At 36.8% G+C, this 21,218-nt stretch overlaps 1 protein-coding gene across 5 annotated transcripts in view; it reads right to left on the bottom strand.

The window, feature by feature from the left end:
- Nucleotides 1-21,218, bottom strand: part of CEP290 (centrosomal protein 290) — a 104,264-nt gene that overhangs the window by 65,483 nt on the left and 17,563 nt on the right. For 2 of the 5 annotated variants that reach the window (XR_005587493.1, XM_039497086.1), the window contains exons 7-20: nt 16,323-16,376; nt 14,960-15,112; nt 14,525-14,707; nt 14,038-14,127; nt 13,828-13,950; nt 12,479-12,602; nt 11,090-11,262; nt 9,321-9,483; nt 8,484-8,584; nt 8,315-8,402; nt 7,637-7,749; nt 6,381-7,202; nt 1,259-1,351; nt 842-926 (exon numbers count right to left, since the gene is read on the bottom strand). Coding sequence is in view for 4 of the 5 variants with exons in the window: in XM_039497086.1 (XP_039353020.1) it covers nt 842-926; nt 1,259-1,351; nt 6,381-7,202; nt 7,637-7,749; nt 8,315-8,402; nt 8,484-8,584; nt 9,321-9,483; nt 11,090-11,262; nt 12,479-12,602; nt 13,828-13,950; nt 14,038-14,127; nt 14,525-14,707; nt 14,960-15,112; nt 16,323-16,376 (2,365 nt within the window). In the remaining variant the exon portion in view is untranslated. The remainder of the gene's footprint in view (nt 1-841; nt 927-1,258; nt 1,352-6,380; nt 7,203-7,636; nt 7,750-8,314; nt 8,403-8,483; nt 8,585-9,320; nt 9,484-11,089; nt 11,263-12,478; nt 12,603-13,827; nt 13,951-14,037; nt 14,128-14,524; nt 14,708-14,959; nt 15,113-16,322; nt 16,377-21,218) is intronic. The other 3 variants (XM_039497087.1, XM_039497088.1, XM_039497089.1) reach the window with 3 other exon arrangements.

The raw sequence follows: 21,218 nt of genomic DNA, 5'->3' as shown, positions 1-21,218 counted from the left end.
CAGCAAAGCACATAAGCACATGCCTAACTTTAAGCAAGTGGGTTGTACCACTGTCTTCAATGGGACATTCATGGGTTTAAAATTAGGCATGTGCTTAGGTGCTGTGCTGGATTGGATATAAGCAACTTGTTATTTTAATACCATATATTAAAATAAATAAAATGTGTTCCATATAGTGCCACTGATGTAAACCTTTAAGTTTAAAATCAGAAATATTTACCACACAACAGAAACTCTTTTAAAGAAGATATATGAAAGTTTAAAGTATTTATTGAAGTTCTAAAGAAATAAGAGACTTGGTAAATTAAATTTCATTGTCATCATTTTGTAGCTTATCAGGAACAACCCTCAATCTACATTTCAGAGTTTAAAGGTATTAGGTCATAAAAGCCTCTCTCTCTCTCTCTCTCTCTCTCTCTCTATGTGTGTGTGTATATATTTACACACACACAGTGCCGTTCATGCATTCTGAAAAACATCAGCTGAAAAACACCTCTACCCCGATATTACACGACCCGATATAAGATGAATTCAGATATAAAGCAGTAAAGCAGTGCTCCAGAGGGGCGGGGCTGCGCGCTCCAGCGGATCAAAGCAAGTTTGATATAACGCGGTTTCACCTATAACGCGGTAAGCTTTTTTGGCTCCTGAGGACAGCGTTATATCGGGGTAGAGGTGTAAACTGTAAACTTAAAATATTAAAGGAAAAATTAGATTTGCAAGCATAACAAAATAAAGCAGGAGAATATTAGCCCTCTAAAAATTATACATAAAAATCTGACTACCAGCAGCTATTTATAAATTTAATCATGGCCTGTACTAGCAAAGAATTACAGCTTACATTTGGATTGAAATTTGGCTATCGCAGTCCTGTTCCGTTCCAAATCTCTCTCTCTCTCATTTAATTCTTTTGCAAGGTATTCATTCTACCAGCAAAAGAGAAAGAAAGAAAAAAAGAAAGAAAGAAAGAAACAATCTTAAAAACTGGATTTTCAAGACATAAGATTTAGAGTCTTTTAATACTAGAATACTTAAGAGCATACAATTGAGTAATGGCTGTTAAATAAAACTAGATTCCTGAAGAAATATTAAAATCATACATAGCTGACAGTACAATTATATTATAAGAAAACAGTAAAAGAAACAGTGTCATCTGCACAAAACCAGTAAAAGAAAAATATTAAAGCTATAGATAATGTTTACGCAAGCATTTAAAATTTCCTCTCTTCATAAATATCCTATGAAAGCCATGCACTACCTGCACTGCCTGGCTTCTGTATCTCTCAAGCTCGAGTTCTGCATTTCTATATAATGTGTTCTTAGCCAACAAATCCTTGGATATCTGCTCATTCTAGAGGAACAATGAATAATTAGAAAATTATTTGATTTCCATTTATGTATGTTACCTTTCCAAGACCTTTTCTGTGATATGAATAAAGAAACAACTTTTACATTTTAGCAGTAAATTAAATGAATTATATTATTTGTTTTACAATTTTGTTAACACATTACTTAAAAACGACCTGTTGGAGCAAAGCATAAGAGACAATAGTCTAAAAGACTGACTTATACAGACATACGAGTCCCATTTATCAATTATGGATATCAAAAAGAACAATAGTTTGATAAATCTAGAAAATACCTCTCATAGTTTTTACTCATTTAAGTTAGTAATGGGAAAGAACTCTTTTATTAACTTGTTCATTCCTGTGCTAATGATGTTCCCTATATCATATTCTCCAGGGCTTCTTTCAGTCCAATTTTAAAAAAGATTCATGCAACAGAGACTCCACTACTTCCTTTGGAAGATTATTTCAGCATTCTAATATAGAGTTCCCCAAATTTTTCATATTGTAGACTTCATGTCATGAACGACACCCATACGATTCATGATCAAGTGGATCACCTCCTTTTCCACTGGAAATCCAATAAAATCCCTTTGGGAAGTACAGAAATTACTTACACCGACAATTAATGTTAGGAAACTATTTAGTGCATTGAAAAATAAATACAACTTCGCATATGTGACCAACTAGCTCCTTTATGAATCACTGGAAAGCATTCCATATACCACCATTTAGGAACCACTAATCTAACAGATTTCACCACTTGAAATCTTTTCCTAATATTAAATCTACAGTTTCTTTGCCACTAGATGAAGAGATAGGAAAGAAAAGTTATTGAAAGCCAACTCAGAAACTTCTCACTAGCTGGGGGATGACTGAAACAAAGGAATCTTTCATCTCCTTAATACCTTGGTTCTTTTCCTTGCCTATCCTCGTTGGTAGCACAAGCTTCAGAAGCTACTTCTCCCCTATGCCTTGCATTGGCTAAAGCTGTGGCATCCTTTGACAGAGGACACTGCTCTGATATTCCGCCAATCACAATCTCATAGAAATGTAGGACTGGAAGGGACCTCAAGAGGGTCGTCAAGTCCAGCTCTCTGCACTTAGACAGGACCAAGTAAATTTAGACTTTCCCTTCCTTTCTTGACTAAACATGCCTAGTTTTTTTTAACCTTTCCTCATCGGTCAGGTTTTCTAAACCTTGTATCACTTTTGTTGCTCTCCTCTAGACTCTCTCCAATTTCTTCACATCTTCCCTAAATTGTGGCACCCAGAATTGGACACAGTAAGCTGAGGCCTTATAAGTGCTGAGTAGAGCAGGGCAATTACCTCCCATGTCTTACATAAGATACCCCGTTAATACACCCCAAAATTATATTAGCTTCGTTAGCAACTGCATCATTGTTGATGTATATTCAGTTTGTGATCCTCTATAACCCTCTGGTCCTTTTCAGCAGTACTACTACTTAGCCAGTTATTCCCCATTTTGTAGTTTTGCATTTGATTTTTTCCTTCCTAGGTGAAGCACATCACACTTGTCTTTATTGAATTTCATCTTGTTGATTTCCGATCAATTCTCCAATTCATCAAGATCCTTTTGAATTCTAATCCTGTCCTCCAAAGGGCTTGCAACCCCTCCCAACTTGGTGTCATCTGGAAATTTTATAAGCATATTCTTATCTCCATTATCCAAGTCAGTAATGAAAATATTGAATAGTCTCTCTCACAGGACTGACCCCTATTGGACCCCACTAGATACATCCTCACAGTCTGACAGTGAATCATTGATAACTATGTGAATATAGTCTTGCAACCAGTTATGAACCCATCTTATAGTAATTTCAGATAGACCACATTTCCCTAGCTTGCTTATGAGACTATCAAATGGGACTGTGTCAAAATACTTGGTAAAATCAAGATATAGCAGTAAACAAATAACTCTATCAAAGAAGGAAATTAGGTTGTTTTTTGTTCTTGACAAATCCATGCCAACAATTCCTTACAAGCCTATTATCCTCTATGGAGTGTTGTTGTAGCAGTATTAGTCCCAGAATATTAGAGCGACAAGGTGAGAGAGGTAATATCTTAATGAACCAACTTCTGTTGCTGAGAGATACAAGCTTTTGGTCTACACAGAGCTTGTCTTCAAGTCTGGGAATGATACTCAAAATATAACAGCTAAATACAAGATTGAACAGATAGTTTATAGAATAAGTAGTTAGTGGTTTTGATATATACCTTAACACATTCAAAATTATGTTCACCAAATAAGGATATTTCACAAGACAAGTGGATCTCATCATGGAATGGGCCACCCAAATACTCTGAGAGAATCTGATTCAATACAGAAATAAAACCCCCTCTGACCGCACAGCCCTGGTTGTCACCTAGCACCCCACGCTGGAACCCATGCAAGGCATCATCAAACAACTGCAACTCATACTCAGTGTGGATCCCACCCTGAAAAAAAATATTTCCTGGCCTTCAAACAGCCCCACAGCCTCTCCAAACTCATCATCAGAAGTAAGCTTCCTAGAGACCAGGACACACCAACTCAAAGTAGCATCACACCCTGCCACAACAACACATGCAAAACCTGCAGACATATCTCCACTGCTACAATGATCAACACTCTCCACAACACACCTTTCCAGATCCATGGATCCTACACACGCCTATCACAACATGTGGTGTACCTCATCCAGTGGATGAAACCAGACAATCACTAGACTCTCCAATGAACTGAAACAGGAAAATAATAAAAGACAGAAACACTGTATCACCTATGTGTGAACTCTTTTCACAAAGCAATCACTCTATTGCTGACCTATGAGACCTCATCCTCAAAGGAAATTGCACAGCACTTTCAAAAAACAAGCCTGGGAGCTTAAATTCATAACCTTGCTAGACACTAAAAAAATCACAGTCTTAATAAAGACACTGGATTTATGGCATTCTGTAACCCACTAACCCCCACCCCATTTGTCCTATTACTACAAGGGTATTAACGGGCCACTTCACTTTGAATGGTTCCTTAGAATATGTGCTAATTACTTATGCTAAACTAGCTGTTCAATCTTGTATTTAGCTGGGATGCTCTAAGGCCTTGTCTACACTGCCACTTTACAGTGATGAAACTTTCTTGCTCAGGGGTTTGAAAAAACACCCAGCCCCCGAGCGCTGCAAGTTTCAGGCTGTAAAGTGGCAGTGTTGACAGCGCTGTTAGCTACTCCCCTCATGGGAGTGGGTTGTTTGTTTTTTTTGCCGCGACTACACAGCCACGTTCTAGTGAAGACATACCCTTAGTGCCCTTCCCAGACCCAAGGAAAAGCTCTGTATAGCTCAAAAGCTTGTCTCTCATCAACAGAAGTTGGTCCAATAAAAGATATTACCTCACCCACCCTGTCTCTCTGTTATTCTCTAGGTGCTTACAAATTGATTGTTTAATAATTTGCTCCAGCATCTTTCCAGGTATTTAGGTTGACTGGTTTATAATTCCCCAGGTCCTCTTTTGTTTCCATTTTTAAAAATAGGTACTATGTTAGCCCTTCTCTAGTCCTCTGGGACCTCACACATCCTCCATGAGTTCTCAAAGGTAATTGCTAATGGTTTTAAGGATGTTTCAGCTAGTTCCTTACGTACCCAAGAATGAAATTCATCAGGCCCTAATAACCTGCTAATATCCCAACTTCTCTAAATATTCTTTAACCTGTTCTTTCTCTATTTTGGCTTGTGTTCCTTCCTCCATGTTGTTAACATTAATTGTGTTGAGTATCTGGTCACCATTAACCTTTTTTAGTGAAGACTGAAGCAAAATAAGCATTAAACACCGCAACCTTCCTGATGTCATGAGTTATTACCTCTCCTTCCCTGCTAAGTAGACAACCTACACTTTCCTTTGTCTTTCTTTTGCTCCTTACGTATTTAAAAAACCTCTTCTTATGGCCTTTTATATCCCTTGCTAGGTGTAACACATCCTGTGCCTTAGCCTTTCTGATTTTGTTCCTATATGCTTGTACTATACTTTTATACTCCCCCTTAGCAATTCATTAATGTTTCCACTAATATCAGAGAGCAGCACTGTCTCAGCCCCCACCTCATTCAGATAAGGGCTGTAAATTACCGGACTTTATCTAAATGTAAACTAATTAACAAGTGACTCACCTCATGCCACAGGCACTGGCTTCCTTCAGGCTCCAGGGGTGCTCACCCCCCCTGCCCATCCACCAACCCCGTCCTTGCCCCCCCAAGCCTCCACCCTCACCTCACCTCTTCCCACCCCACTATACCTCCACCCCACCTCTTTCTGCCCAGTTCTGCTCCCTCTCCCGAGCACGCCCCATCCCTGCTCCTCCCCTTCACTCCCAGCACCTCCTGCACACCATGGAACAGCTGATCGCAGAGGACGGGAGGCACTGGAAGGGAGGGGAAGGAGTTAATCAGTGGGGCCACAAGTGGACAGGAGATGCTGGGGAGGTGGTGGGGAGCTGGCCACTGGTAGATGCTAAGCACCCACTAATTTCCGTGGGTGGGCCAACCCTGGAGCCAGCACCTATGCCTCATGCTACTGTGGCCTGTTGCTTAACTGAAACTGAAACATAAGAATGGAGAGAACACTACAGTCATGAGGAAGTCTGAAAGGTAAGATTGGAAGGGAGAGAAGTTAAACAAGGATTTGTTTTGGTTTTTTGCAAAACACAAAACTGACCACAGAACTGAAAATCTCTCTAATCTTGTTTTTGGGTTTTTTGGGGTTTTTTTGTTTGTTTTTTTTAATGGAAAACACCTCTTTTGTATTTTTGATGTCTACATATTGGGTAAGAAGCAGTTGTGATTCTGGTGGCTTTATATTTAAGGAACTTTCTATGTTGTATTACCAACACCTCAAATGTGCTGGAATGGAACTGTCTTATATACGTTAATGAAGTTGAAACACAGAAAATAAAAAATGTACATTGTCTGTTATTTGTTACTGAGTATATTTTCTGAATAATTACAAAAGGTAAACTTACAGATATGCTGGAGAAGCCTCACCTGCGATCTAAGAAAAAATAATTCACTCCTCAACTGCCCTAAGAGATTTTCGACTGGATCTGCCTGACATACGTATTCTGATGGTCCACCTTCAAGTCCACTTTTCAAAATTTCTGCCTGCAATGATTCTGGAAAGGCTCTCTGTTCTTTGCTGACATCATGAAAATCAGTTAAGAAATCAGAATACTTTATTTGAGAATAGTCCTGTTCATCTTTCAGCTTCACTACTTGTGATTTATAGGGTGTTACTGGCTTTCCAAGAATAGACTGACAAAAAATGGCAGATTTTTGACTAAGAGACAGCCCTCCCTGGAAATCTTCAGAAAATGTTTGGTCTGAACCAGAGCATATTGCTGTTTGTTTCTGAAAAGATGCTTTTTCCCCATAATTTTCACCGTTCTGTCCTTGAATCCGCTGGCTTTTTGAATCCTTTTGCATTATTTGTGCAGCAGAAAATGCACATGGATAGTCTGATTTTAAGCCTTTTGATAGCTGTCTATTAGTTGCATAGTCTGTTGTCCCTAGTGTTTCTGTAGATTGTAATCCTGATGATCTGTAAAGTTCTTTTATAGTAAACGTTTCTGAATTATGGCCATCATCTTTTAGCTGCATCTGTGCCAGGTGTCTAGAATCTAACTGGACAAAAATATTTCCACTTTTTTCTGACTGATTTAGATTACGAAGTACACTAGAAATTCTTCTTGATAGATTTCCCAAAGCCATGGTATTTTCAGATATATCCTTCTCAGATTTTAACAAACTAAATGATGCTCCTCTAATTGAAAGTATGTTTTTCATTTCCATGTTATATGAACTGTTATCCTGTATTCATAGAAAAGTAAACAATGCTTATTATTGTTACATCAGTATGTAAAGATAATTCATTTAGGATTAGGAGTACTTCTGGCACCTTAGAGACTAACAAATTTATTTGAGCATAAGCTCAAGATGTTCCTACTGTATTTTCCACTGCATGCATCCGATGAAGTGGGTTTTAGCCCACGAAAGCTTATGCTCAAATAAATTTGTTAGTCTCTAAGGTGCCACAAGGACTCCTCGTTCTTTTTGCTAATACAGCCTAACACGGCTACCACTCTGAAACCTGTCATTTAAGATTGTTTCTTTAGATAGTTACACTAATAATTAATAACTATATGGAAGTCTAAAAACTATATACTCAGACACTAACAGTTCCTGTTTTGGGGCCCAACTCATACAGAAAAAATACAATACACACTAACATATCATGACCCTACCTTTGCTTTAACTTCATCAACAGTAACTGTGCTCATGAAGTCTGATTTCCCCGTTTTTGTCTTCAGATCTTCAGTAAAGCTATCAATCAGCTGCAGGTCATCTGCATCCAATCCTAATTACCAATACATGTATGAATAACAAATTATTATGAATGAATTTATCATTGACAACAAAATGAAATGTTCCAGACAGTGGACTAGCTTTCTGGTCCCTGTTCTGTGATGCAAAGGAGTCATAAAGTTGCTCCTGGTAGGCAGCTGATGAGTCCCCTGGGGTGGATGTACTTCTGGCTGGTGTAGAATTGGCATAGCCAGCTCTTTGCAACATCTCTGTTACAAATATTTGCCTGAAGAGAGAGGGAGGGTGCGGCTGGAACATTCTGCGCTCTGACAACACTTCAGATGCCATTATAAGCCAGCACAAGCTAGAACACACATGAGGCTGGAGAATTAGTGAAATACAAAGCCACTCCATCCCTTTCCTTCAAATACACCAACTTGAACTCTGGTGCAGCTGAAGATCTGGGTCACTATCTATACTCAGCTTCATAACATTTAGATACATTAGCAAATGCGGCACATTGTCAAGTCATCCCAAATAAATCTACACAGAACCACTTTCAATGGCTGGTCTGAAAACTGACAAAATCTAAATAAACAGCCATGATTCTGTCCTACCTAACATTGCCGCTCTTTTTCCTTTCTCCTGAGCCAGTTTACGAATGTGTTGTTTCAGTGCAACTCTTTCTTCTTCCAGTCTTTCAATCTGCACATTAATCAAATATTAATATTTATTTCTGTTCAGTTTCATTTTACAAAATATGCATAAACACAGTTTATCACTTGCCTCTTTTAAAAGGACTTGGTTTTCAGCTCTGTACTGCTGCTGTTTTAGTGCCTTGCTGTTTTTAAATTCAGTTAAATCTATCATTGTCTTTGGATCAAGACCTGAAACACAATCCATGCTGTGTAATTATTCATTAGTTAGAAAAAATAATTCTAACTTTACAAAGCATTAACACATAACCTATTTAAATAAGAATACTTTGATAAATATTCAAGTAGGAGTACAAATAATTATACAGAAAACCAGTAAGGGCACTTATTTTCTTCATATATAACAGCTCTTCCATGCCTAATATAATCTGGAAAAAGGACAATATTAGTTGACTTACCCATAACTAAAAGTAATATACTTCAGGTACCAATTTATCTTTTGCTATAAAAGAGCCTAAACAGACTAACTTATGTTTGTTCTTTCTGCATTTTTCAATCAATATTATGACAGATAACACTATATTTTCTTTACAAATATCATAGTGTTAGAATGTACTATGCTGAATGAGCCATTCTGGAATCAGGAAAAGTTAGATAGCATCATGGAAATAAAAATGCAGGTTGCAAACACTACTTCTTCTTGTTCTTCTGGAGGGAAGTGTGGGGGGCAGGGAGAGAGAGAAATGTAGCTCTGTCAAGAGCAGCTTACTGACCACATTTGTTCATGAACAATCCTACAGCTAATAATTTCTTCCTAATAAATAAATTCATCACTTCATTTTTAGTAAGACAAATAAAATAATTTACACACACTGTATTACAATAAGGTAAGATATTTGCATAAATATAATGTTATTTGAACTCTATGGCACAGTGAAATCTTTGTAAAATTTCATAAATGACATACCTAAGCGTTCCCTGAGGTCTTCATTTTCATCAAGAAAATCATTGATTTTAAGTCCAAGTTTGTTCACTTCCTTAATCAATCCTTCAGTCTCATGATCTCTTATTTTAATCTGCTTTTTTAAATCCTTTATTTCAGCAATAGCATCTTCCAAACCATATATCCCCTGAAATAGTCCCAAAGGTGAATTTAAAAGGACTTCGTAAATTGTCCAAACATTATACTAAAATTAAAGACTCATGACAGGCAAGAAGAAGGTTATGAGTAAGTGGAGGGATTCTTTTGAAAGAACATTATAGGATTAAGTTGAAGTAATCCACCCCCTTGAGAGGCCTGATCCAAAGTCCATTGAAGAGCAAGTATAATAATTTTTCTGATCATGGAAAATAGCACTTTGTAATTAGAATAGAAGTCTTAATTTACAATACTTTATGTCTCTCTCCTTTTTTAAATTTTTGATCAAAATTGGCACATGACCAGTGTTTGTAAGTAGTGTCACCATGACAATGCATGTAGTTTTACTGAATTCCAGCATACCTTTGTCAAAGACCATACATGCAGATTTTACATAACGTCCCTGGGTCCAGATATCTTCTTTTGGAAATCTGAAGTGTCCTTTTTTTTTATTTTATCAATGAAAATATAAGGGTTCTTTAATAATTAAAAAAGTTTGCTTATGACATATTGCTATTCTAAACAGTGTTTGCAGTGAAAAGTTGAATGAGTATAAACACAATCAAAGGTATTTTTTGTTCAAAGTAAACGTTAACCATACTTGTTCAATGTTTCACAATAAACTTATTCAGAACATTGAGTTATTTGAAAAAAATCCACTACCTTTGAGAAATACACATGCCTCTCTGCTGAGTCTGAAGTAGTGATACTAGCGCACATTTTTAAAAAGTACATTTGCATGAATATTCTGCAACCCTAAAAAATGTTGCCATAAAAAGGTCCTTTTTTTATTTTGAAAATATGGTAAACAAAAACCTTTTGTTGCATTGTCAAACAGAATTGTCATGTGATCACCCTTTCACAAGTATGGCTAAAAAAACCTTAAAGCTTATCACTGATAATCAGACATCATCCAACAATGTGACGTTTACTATTTAACAAACAATACAATTCAATGCAATGGAAAGGAACTGCATATTTTTCTTTACCCTGAGATGTATATGTGTAACATGCACATGCTAAGTCCCTGATCCTGCAATGAGCGCCACACATACATAGATCTCTGCAAAGAATCAGGGCCCAAATTTGCAGAATATTTTAGGAATGTAAATATTTAAAGCACAGTTAGGATTAGGAAAGTGATTATCTAAAAATGGCATCTTTTCATTCCTCTTACTTCTCTGACAAACATTTTTTTACTTGGTGCTGCCAGTAATTTTCAGAAGTGCTTTTCCCACTGTTTGCAAGATGGAGTTCTGTTACTAGCTTAACTGTTGAGCCTTCAAAAGCTCCTCGTCTTGGCTATCCAACTTCTGTTGTCTCAAGACAACTATTCTGGATGCTCAAATAGAAGTTTCATATACCTTGCCAAATATAGCTTAACTCAAGACTCAATTCACTCATCTACCATTTACAACAAGATCAAGGAATGCATAAGAATGAGAGAAAAAACAACATGGGAAGTTGTTCATTTGACATTTGTTTTGTTTTATTTTTCAGTTAGAACATAGTAAATGGGAAAACTGCAAACAAAAAAAAGATCTGTTGAAGATATAGTCAAAAACTGCTCTTTTCATTTTATCAAATAAACTTTGTACCGTTTCATAGTCTCTCATTCGCTTCAGAGCCTCAATGAGTTCTTTGTCCTTTTCCCTAGCATCAGACTCTGCTAATTCTGCCATTCTCTCAGCCTCTCTAGTTCTCTGTTCTAGCAGCTGTAATTTTTCCTGTATTTCTCCAATATGATTCTGCTGAGCAAGAGATGAGAGACCTGGAAAGAAAAGCAAATTTTGCTGTTATATTTTGAATGATTAAGAACATTAAGCCATTTCTGATGTGAAGTAACTGAGTGCTTCCACTTTGCTTGGATTGAAATCTAGAAAAGTTGCCTCAAGTAAATTATTATTTTGTATTTGAGTTTTGGTTTTCACAAATATTTTAACTTCATTCTGAAATAAACAGTTTTACAGAAGTTTATATTATGGTCTTTTTATTTTTACAAGCAACTATTAAGGCAACTTATGTGAAGTTAGTTCATATAATGGACAATAGCATTCCATTTGAGTTCAATGGCACAACTCGCATATTTAGAACTCTTCATGCATGTAAGAAAGACTTTATATATTAAGACCCTGATCCTGAAAAGTCTTATGTATATGTTTAATCTTATGCATTCTGATTACTTCCACTGAAGCCAATAGGAGTGCTCACAGTAAATGAAGTTAAGCACATATGTAAGGGCTTGACTACATGGGAAAAATATTCAGTTATAGTGGTATAATTATACTAGTGTAGTTGAACTGTTACATGTATACTAGTATAACTCCCCTACATAGACACACTTATTCCAGAAAAAAAATATTTTTTTCCCCCAGCTCATGTTAAACTGCTTCCAAAGTGACATAAATTAAACCAGAAAGAAGCATTTTTATACCAGAATAATTGTGTCCACAAGGGGTGTTATAGCAGTATAATTATAGCAGTTTAAATTCACACCTTATACCCTTATAACTTCCCTATGGAGATAAATAAGGCCTAAATCTATGCAGAATCAGAGCCCAGCTACATCTCTTTGCTTCTGGAGGTTTAATAAATGGTCTCTTACTGCAGTTTGTATCTGAATTTAACTTACTCTTTTTTTGTAATTGGTATGTAGGCAATGTATTACTGTTTGTACATATAACTATGCCACAGAAGATGTAACTGCATATTTCTGAGTGAAACTTACATAAATCTACAGTACTTGAAGAAATATGACAAGTATTTATAAAACAGACTTTAATACTAGATACTTCAATAGCTATAAACAATTAATTTGATCACACCCACACACTGAAAGTCAGTGTCCAATGTTTATCAAATGGAAGTGCATCAGTAAGGGAATAAATGTCATTCATATTCTTTAAAAATACAGAAAACAATGTAAAGTTTTAAAAAATGCTCATTATAAGTTGCCACCATGTATTGAAATAAAAATACCAAATTACCTTTATCTTTTTGGAGTTCATTTTTCAAATCCTCAATAATCAATGCATTTTTTTCCATTTCTTTTGTATATTGTTCAACTTGCTCAGTGAGCAACCTGATCTGACTGTCTCGTTCTTGCACCCCCTACAAAAATGCAATTATGTTAGAAAAGTAATTAATATTTAATAAACTGCTAACACAGAGTAACTTACTACTTTGAACAGAAAGAAAATGAAAAGATGTAGAACAGTTGATACAAAAAAAATCTGAAAGAAACAATTAAAGAAACGGTAATACTTACAACATAAAGTTCAGATATTATCTAGTAGTGGGTATATAAAGGCAAAGCAGTAAAAATAAAAGAAAAATAGTCAAAAGTAAAATATACAATTAATATAACCTTGTAAAAATAGTACGTAAAGCAATACCCTTTAAATACATATTTATTGAGCTGTTTTGAGATATATATCAACTTCATCCGAAGAAGTGGGTATTCACCCACGAAAGCTCATGCTGCAAAACGTCTGTTAGTCTATAAGGTGCCACAGGATTCTTTGCTGCTTATATCAACTTCAGTGGACCAACATGCAAACTTTAAGTTAAGCATGTGCATGTTGGCAAGATTGGGGTCTTTCTTGCAAATTCTTCATAAGCATCTGGTGCTGGCTACTGACAGAGACAAGATTCTGGACTAGACAGACCACTGGCCTGTAGGGCAATTCCTGTGTTCCTGGATGCATGTGTCTTTCAGAGGGTTAGTGAAAATTTGGTTGGGATTTCTCAAAGTTAGAGGTTATAAAAATGTACTCTGTACAATCTAGTTGCATATATGCAATGTGAGCTCTTAACAGTATGCCACTATTCTACAGATTCTGTGCATGCATGTGCAGCTTAGGAAGCTGAATAGAGAGTCTGATGTATTTCTCTATGCTGAGTGAAAGAAGTCAGACCAGAAAGGAGAACAGTTCAAAAGAAGTCACAGAAAGACTGTAAAACAGGAAAGTTTCAAGAACAACAGCTGAACTGATTTGATAAAAACTTTGAAGAAACAAAAGTTCAGTCTTTGGCAGAAATCAAACCAGACACATTTCACCTAAAAGGGAAGAGATTGACACAGTTACATATCGTTTTACAATTCCTTATTTCTGATGTAAATAATTTTCTACACAAAAGTGCAAGGACACCAAATTTGTGTGGAACATGCATAATTTTGGGACTAAAATGAGGGACAGTTGAAAGGTGGTAAGCCTTTGCATAGGTCTGAAACAGACTCTCAACTGCCCAATGACATGGTGTTTGGCACATGGACTTGTACAGGTAGTTATTTAAAAGAGAGATTATGACACATGCCCGTTTGCATAGACAGTACCTGCTGGAGTGCCATAACGTTGTTTTTATCTGCATCAAGTTGGGCCATTTTCAGTTTCTCTCTCAAGTTAAACAACATCTGCTGATATTCTATGATTTCATCATCCTTAGAAGCCAAGATTCTCTGCAAGGAACATAAGCAACATAATAAGGAGAGATACCTAAAATAATTTCTAAAGGTAACATGCAATCAGAAACGACTATAAAATACCTTCCATTCTTCAACTTTTGCATTTACAGCTGCCATGAGGGGATCATCTTCTTCATTTTTTGCTTTAAGTTGGTCTGTTAGTTCCTGTATCTGTAAATTGACACTCTGATTAATTCATAAAAATTTACACATTTTATACTATACACACACACAAACACACACCTGTAAATACACTTATTACATTAATGCTATAGGAGTAATACAAACTTGTGCTATAGTAAGAGGAATGCTAACATTTTATATGAAGCCTTTTTATAATAAAGTTCTTAACATTTGTGCTGGGTTTCAAGTTAGCTCTCTAGTCAAGAACGATTTTTTTGTTGTTGTTAAAGAAAGTAGTATTTTTTCTTATTTGGACTTGGATAAAATAAACAGAACATTTTTAAAACATTAAAAATATGGTGCCTTAGGTTTAAGGCAAATTGCCACTATGCAGCATTGTCCAGAGAAGTACATACCCTTCAATAATGGACAAGCCATTTATTACCTGAAACTTATACTGTTCCTTTTCCTTTCTTAATTGGTCCATAACAATATCAGACTGCTGCACGATAAGTTTCATTTTGTTATACTCATCAGTCATCTTCTCCATTTCCTGCACTGATTCTTCCAAGTTTTTCCTCATTTCCTGGTTTTGAGCTTCTAATTTCTCATTAGTTTCGGTCAAACTCTACAAAGTTAGAGAAAAAGTTACTTTTAAAAATATATGGTTTGGTACTTCAAATCTTCTATCAGTATATAACTTGTACTAAATGTAGGGTCTGGAAGGTTTAGGGGATTAGTAATGGGATACAGTTTTTCACCTCTAGATGACCCCTTGAAATCCAGCTAAGTCTGTTAGGCACTGAAAGGTTATGCCAAATGACAATAAATTGGTATCATTATCGTTGTACTAAATTGATTAAGCATCCATAAACTTTACCTGAATTTCATCCAGATATTGGACAAGCTCAAAGTTCTTTTTGGATAATTGAGATCTGTAATCGGACTCATCTCCTCTACGTGACATATGCATTTCCTTTTGTGAATCTATTTGTCTCTGGTAGTCAATTACATCCTGGCGAAGTTGTTCATTCTGCATACAAAGAAGCCCCAAAATAAAGAATTAGTAAAAATTAGAGGTTGAAAATACTATTTTTCTAGAAAGCTACCACACACACTTAAGATAGTAAAAGCTCATTCAAATTCCTACAGTACGCTTTTGAATACCTTGGATCCTCACCTTTTTCTTTATTCGTTTTTTCTCCAAATTAAAAAGGACAGAACAAAGTAAGAAAGGAGATGAAGAGCAACACAAAATTAGAAATAATACATTTTTAAAAAATAGACGAGCAAAAAGAGAAAATGTTAAAAAATGCATAGCTTTATATACATTAACAAAGAATAATGGAACTGTATACTAGAAATTAAAAGACTACCAAGCACATAGCTTCTAAACTTAAATAGGTGAAACTCATCAGTTTTGATAAGGAAGGGAAAAATTAGCTTTCAAAAATCTCAAACTCACTGAAAGTTCACGATCTGAAAATTTCTCAGCAGACAGAAAAAATATCACAAACTAAAAAAGTTTGTAAGATTCTCTTGTATGTCCTTTAAAACTTGCTCTAAAAGGCAGACAAGTGAAATTTCACACAGCCAGTCAACAGGAATATAGAATACTACAACCAGTGACATGAGAAAGGATCTGGGCAGCAATGGCAGTAATGGAAGAAGCGCATCTTGGTAGCTGTGGCCTGAAAGAGGACCTAACTGAAGGATGAATGTTAGAAAAAGAGAGGGGGGAAAACTGCAAAAGTTCCCACACACAAGAAAAGAAAAGTGTCCAGTTGCCTAAAATACCCTATGAGTATCACTAAATAAATCCACCCTAAGAGATCAGCCTAGCCATTATTTTACTTCATTTTGGCATCTAAAGTAACGGAGTATATTTAAATAACACATTATTTTATATTATGACTATACAAAAAGGTTTTTATTATTTCATATTTTTTATTACAGTCGAGCTCAGAGGCTCAGTCAAAATAACGGCCCCATTGTGTTATGGGCTATGCAAATTCGAACACAGATGCAATTCCTACCCTCAAATAGTCAAGTTTCACCAAATATGTACTTCTTTTAAAGGAGATTCTTAAAATCTGGTTACTTAGAACTTAACGTTCCCCTAGTTCCGGTACCTGATAAATGTGCCAAAATAAAATTACACTGTTGCGTCAAAAATTCAAGAGAAACATATATGAAATAAATTAATTGGATAGGTATTATATGAATAACACTTTTCTACTAACCTCTCTTCTTAACTTGCTGTTTTCATTTTCTGCATCCTCATTTCGAAGAGCAAGCTAAAATGACAGGAATAGTGATATTAAATCGCTTAACTGTCATATGTTATGACATCTCAGAGCCAAGTTCTACCCTTGGATACATACTGGAGAAGACAATGGGAGGTACTTCATTTGGTCTTTAGTTTAGAATTCCTCAGGAGAGTAAGTGGTGCTGGCACAAATCACTCAACTACATACATAAGGACTAAAGGTCATCTAAAACTCATTTTGATTTTCTACAATTAAATGTATCATTTATATAGTGCTTTTACAATTTTAAAGCACCATAAATACTTAAACCATCACAGCAGCCCTGTAAGATAGGTGATATCATTATCCCATTTTACATATAGAGCAAGAGACACACAGATTAAAGGTCACAAAGTGAATCAGTGACAAAACTAGTATTAGAACTCAGGAGTTCTCAAACCCCACACCATTCATGTTCCCCTACTTCATGTGGACTCAAAAATAAAGCTTTATTAAGATAATATAAAAGTGTATGACAATCAGAAAACCAAGACATAATGCAAATAATTCTACTCCAGTTCATTTGTTATCACCATCTATTACAAAAAATAAAACTTCATACATACAAACAAAAAAAATGTGTGCTGTGGTCCCATATCATCAACACATTTCACTTCAAAGACCATTCTCAGAATGCTCTTCTAGTAAAGTATGCATTAGAATCTTATGATAGTTTTAGAGATGTTGGATTGAGAAATTTCTTACCTGATCATTTTCTCTCTATTACCAGCTTCTCTCCAAATTAATTACTCATGGACTAATGCCCTCCACCTGTGGAATTCACAGGTGGTCTAATGTTGTTGTGAGAGACTTGAGGTCTAAGCTTCACCCTTCAGCTCAGGCCACCAGAAGAGTTCTTGCACCATCATAGAAACATTCCAGCAAACAATTATTAGCATGAAGGCAACTATACCCTTAAGACAATATATGACTAATTCTTCCTTTAGAGAAAAATTTCAATTATATTCTGGTGAATTACCAGACTACTAAATTGGATGAAATTCAGAGAGAAGCTGCTAATAGAAAGAAAATTATCAGGTAAGAAATTTCTCATTCTGTTGCACAGCTTCTCTCCTCATTTATTACTCATGGGAAGTAGCAAGCAGGGAATCCCAGTAATAAGGAGGGAAAGGAGAAGCAGTTTAATTATTACAGTAGAATAATATGCAGGAAAGGAAGGTGCCCCAATACAAAGCAAGAGCTTTATAAACTAAGGAGCTGTGTGGGAACCAAAGTGGTAGCATCTTCCTACCAAAGGCTGCAGAGGAAAGAAAACTTACTTTGTAAATCTTCCTGAGATGAGGCTCATACACTTTTCCCTGAGTGCCTTTAGGGACTTTTATGAATAGTTTCCCATATGCCTAACAATTGATCGAGGATTTTTTACATCTTTCCTGCAGCAACCTCTAGCCCTTGGCATTTTGGATAGAATAAGATGAACCTGTAGCATATGGAGCTACAATTGGCATATGTACTCCATATGCTGGAGCTATATCTTTAGAGCTCTAGGAATGTCCATTTGTTCCACAAGCTTCCACGGGTTCAAACAAAGTGATGGAAGAACTATTTCCCAGGAATCGTGAAGAGAGGAACTTACCTTGAACAGAAAGGTTTCTGGAGCTATAAAAATAACCTTTTCCTTATGACAAAGGTCTTGTATGGATATGGGAACTAATTCCAAAAGTTGCCTTTCAGAGGCAATGGTGATGAGAAAGACCAGGCAAGGCATGTCTCACATGTCACTGTGATTAAACTTGGCACCTGATAAAATGGAGTTTACAAAATGCCAGTATGGCTGGTATCCTCTTTTACAAGTAGAACTCCAACCAAACCTCCTGGAGAAACTCTAACTAAAATCACCAGAACTTTGGGATTATTATTTGCATCACAATAATGTCTAGTGGTAAGGGCAACATTGTGCCAGGCACAGTGCAAACACTACCCCAAAGAGCTTTCTGTTTCCCCTCCCACCAGAAACATAAATTTGACCAGATCAATTAATTATTCTGGTTGAGTTCTGTCTGGATACCAAACTGTATTAGAAGTTAATGGAAAATCCATGCTGAACTACACTTCTCTTCTGATACCCAGGCTGTTAAATGCAGATATTCCCAATCTTAAAGAAGGAATCCCTGCTTCAAGAGGTCTGGTGTTTTCTGCAGGTACAATGTGGGGTCGTTGGCTGTCTGGCATGTCTAAAGTTTCTTCTGGGTCACTAGAGCACTAGAGCTGGAGCACTAGGAGGACCACCAAAACTCTCCATTTTCTTCTTTTCTGTATCTTTTAGGTGAACTTTCTGGAAAGGTAGCAGATTCTTCTCTACCCAGGACATTATTTCCATTGCCATGGAGAAGCTTTGACCTTTTGTACCCCTAGTTTTGGAAGTGATATAAACACTCATGCCTCAAACATAAGCAAACCCCTAATGGCAAGAAGGAGGAAACTTCTGAAAGTATCATAATTGCCCACTATATAGTTTCTTGCACCGTCTACTAGTTGCATCATAGACAGTATTGGGGACTTGATGGACAACTGGTACGAATTCCTATGGCCAGGTATAGGATGTATTTTTTAGGATACACCCTGACAGAGGTGTCAAAATGAACTAAAAAGATGTATGCAATTAGATTTTGGAAATCTTGTATGCTTGCTTCCATAGTAAATATGCAAGGATCTAGACTGAAAATTGGGTTGGCTTTCCACATGTTATTTGCACTTACTGTCACAGTTCAGGAAAACTGCACCTTTATTCTCCCCTCCTTGGTTGCTCAAGGGCACCCACTCTAGGCTCTTGGCTTCTCAGCCGTCACCTCTCTTGGTTGGAGAGTCATTTTTTTCCAGGACACACAGCTTCCCTCCTACACTGTGATATCCCCAGCAAGCTAGGCTGGAATAATCCAGATATTAGATCCCCAGAGACAAGGACCAGGGAACTAACCAGCACCAACGCAAGTGTCAAACAACCATCAACAGCCATTGTCCTGCAAGGGGTAAAATTCAATGACTCACTTGAACAAGGCCACAACAGGGGAATTGCTCAGTCTTGCCTGGTGACTCAGCAATGCCAAACAGACATGCCTGGACTCGTGTTCTCCAAGCACATGGACTAAGGGTATAAAACAGAACACTGTGGCCCCATGCTTTTCCTTTTCTCCTCCCACTACCTACACTGCAAGCAACAAGAATGCTCAGAAAACTGAAGACTTCAACAGAGGAGACTGGCCCAGGTTTAAGAGATAAACCTGTATATTAAGGATTGTAAGATCCAGTGGGGTGAGAACATTGCTTCATCTAAATACTTTCTAGTGTGATAAGAGTTAAGGTTTAGACTGCGTGCTTATATATTTTATTTTATTTTGGTAACCACTCTGACTTTTTGTCTATCACCTGTAATCACTTAAAAAAATCTATCTTTTGTAATCAATCAATAAACTTGTTTTACTGTTTGGTAAATCTGCTCAGGTCACAAAGGCTGGTGTATATCTACTTTCCATTGATGAAATGGTGACCCAATTAATAAACTTGCATTGCTCAATAAAGGGTCTTCAGCAGTGCAAGACAGTATATTCCTGAGGTACAAAGCTGGAAGCTGGGGGGATCTGGCTGGTATCTTTCTCTGTGTGATTCATGAGTGGCTCTGGGAGCATTCATGCAATCTAGCTGGATGTGGGGCTCCACATGCAGTTATGCTGAGTGATAACAGCGCCTGGAGGGGTTTGCTGCTTGTCACTAGCAAAGCATTGTGAGAGACAGCCCAGGCTGGAGAGTTAAGGGGGCACAGTGGTCCCACAGTCTGATGCTGCACCCCGTGGATCTCGTCACAGTTTCCTTGGAACTTCTGATCCATATTTTTCCCTCTTCCATGGTAATAGCCCCTTTTTGGATGCCCTTTGGGCTGGTAGCAAGCAACAGATTGCTATGCTGGCTTTGAGAGTGAGCGTTGAGGTGTCTTTGCAATCTCATCTGATAATTTCTCTGTTTCCCCGCACTAGCTCCTCACCTGTAAGTTTGCATTCATCAGATAGCCGTTTAGGATAAATGATGGCAATTTGTGGATGTAACATGGCTTCCTTTTGATCACCAAGTTAAAACCCATTGCTTGTTACAAATCATATCAAGGGCTTGACCAAGACAGAGCCCAAGATGTCTCACTCCAAGCAAAAATCATATCCCAAGTCCATGAGCCATTCATTTGCCATAGAGTAGGCTTTCCTTGCAAAGTGTATGAAAAACCTTTGGTCTGAAAGGTGATAGCTGAGGGCTTTGAAATTGATGTGCATCGTGTCATCAGTGTTATGGTCTACAGCACTGGTTCGCAAACTTTTTGTATTGGAGACCCCTTTCACACAGCAAGCCTCTGAGTGCAATCCTCCCCCTTAAATTAAAAACAAATACTATCTTAAATTCTAAATGTATAACTTTATTGTTTAAAATGAATGTACTTTTTCCTCACTGCTTTTAAATTAAGACTAAAATCCATTTTTATTGAATTAATGTTAGAAGCAGAAAAGTTATTTTTAAGTTACTGTTAAGTAGAATTTCATTTTAATACTTGACAGCAATTAATCACCATAAGCATAAGCATCATCATAAGCATCAAGAAAATCAGTGACATGGACGATGCTGTTTATTTGAGACAAGAAGTTCTATTCTTGGCGTTGTGCTAGAAAAGGCACACCTGATATCGTCCTTTACATCAAATCGGTTTTGGGATTTCATCTTTATTGTGAGAAGACTGCAGAATCCACTCTCGCGTTTATATATAGTGGGGAATGGCAGAAGAACTCTCAGGGCCATTTCAGCCACCAGTGAGTATTCACTTGCAACTGA

The sequence above is a fragment of the Mauremys reevesii genome, linkage group 1, assembly GCF_016161935.1.
Source record: "Mauremys reevesii isolate NIE-2019 linkage group 1, ASM1616193v1, whole genome shotgun sequence".
In the NCBI taxonomy this organism is placed as follows: Eukaryota; Metazoa; Chordata; order Testudines; family Geoemydidae; genus Mauremys; species Mauremys reevesii.
Note: the sequence above shows the minus strand (reverse complement) of the source record. Positions and strands in the feature narration are given on the sequence as shown.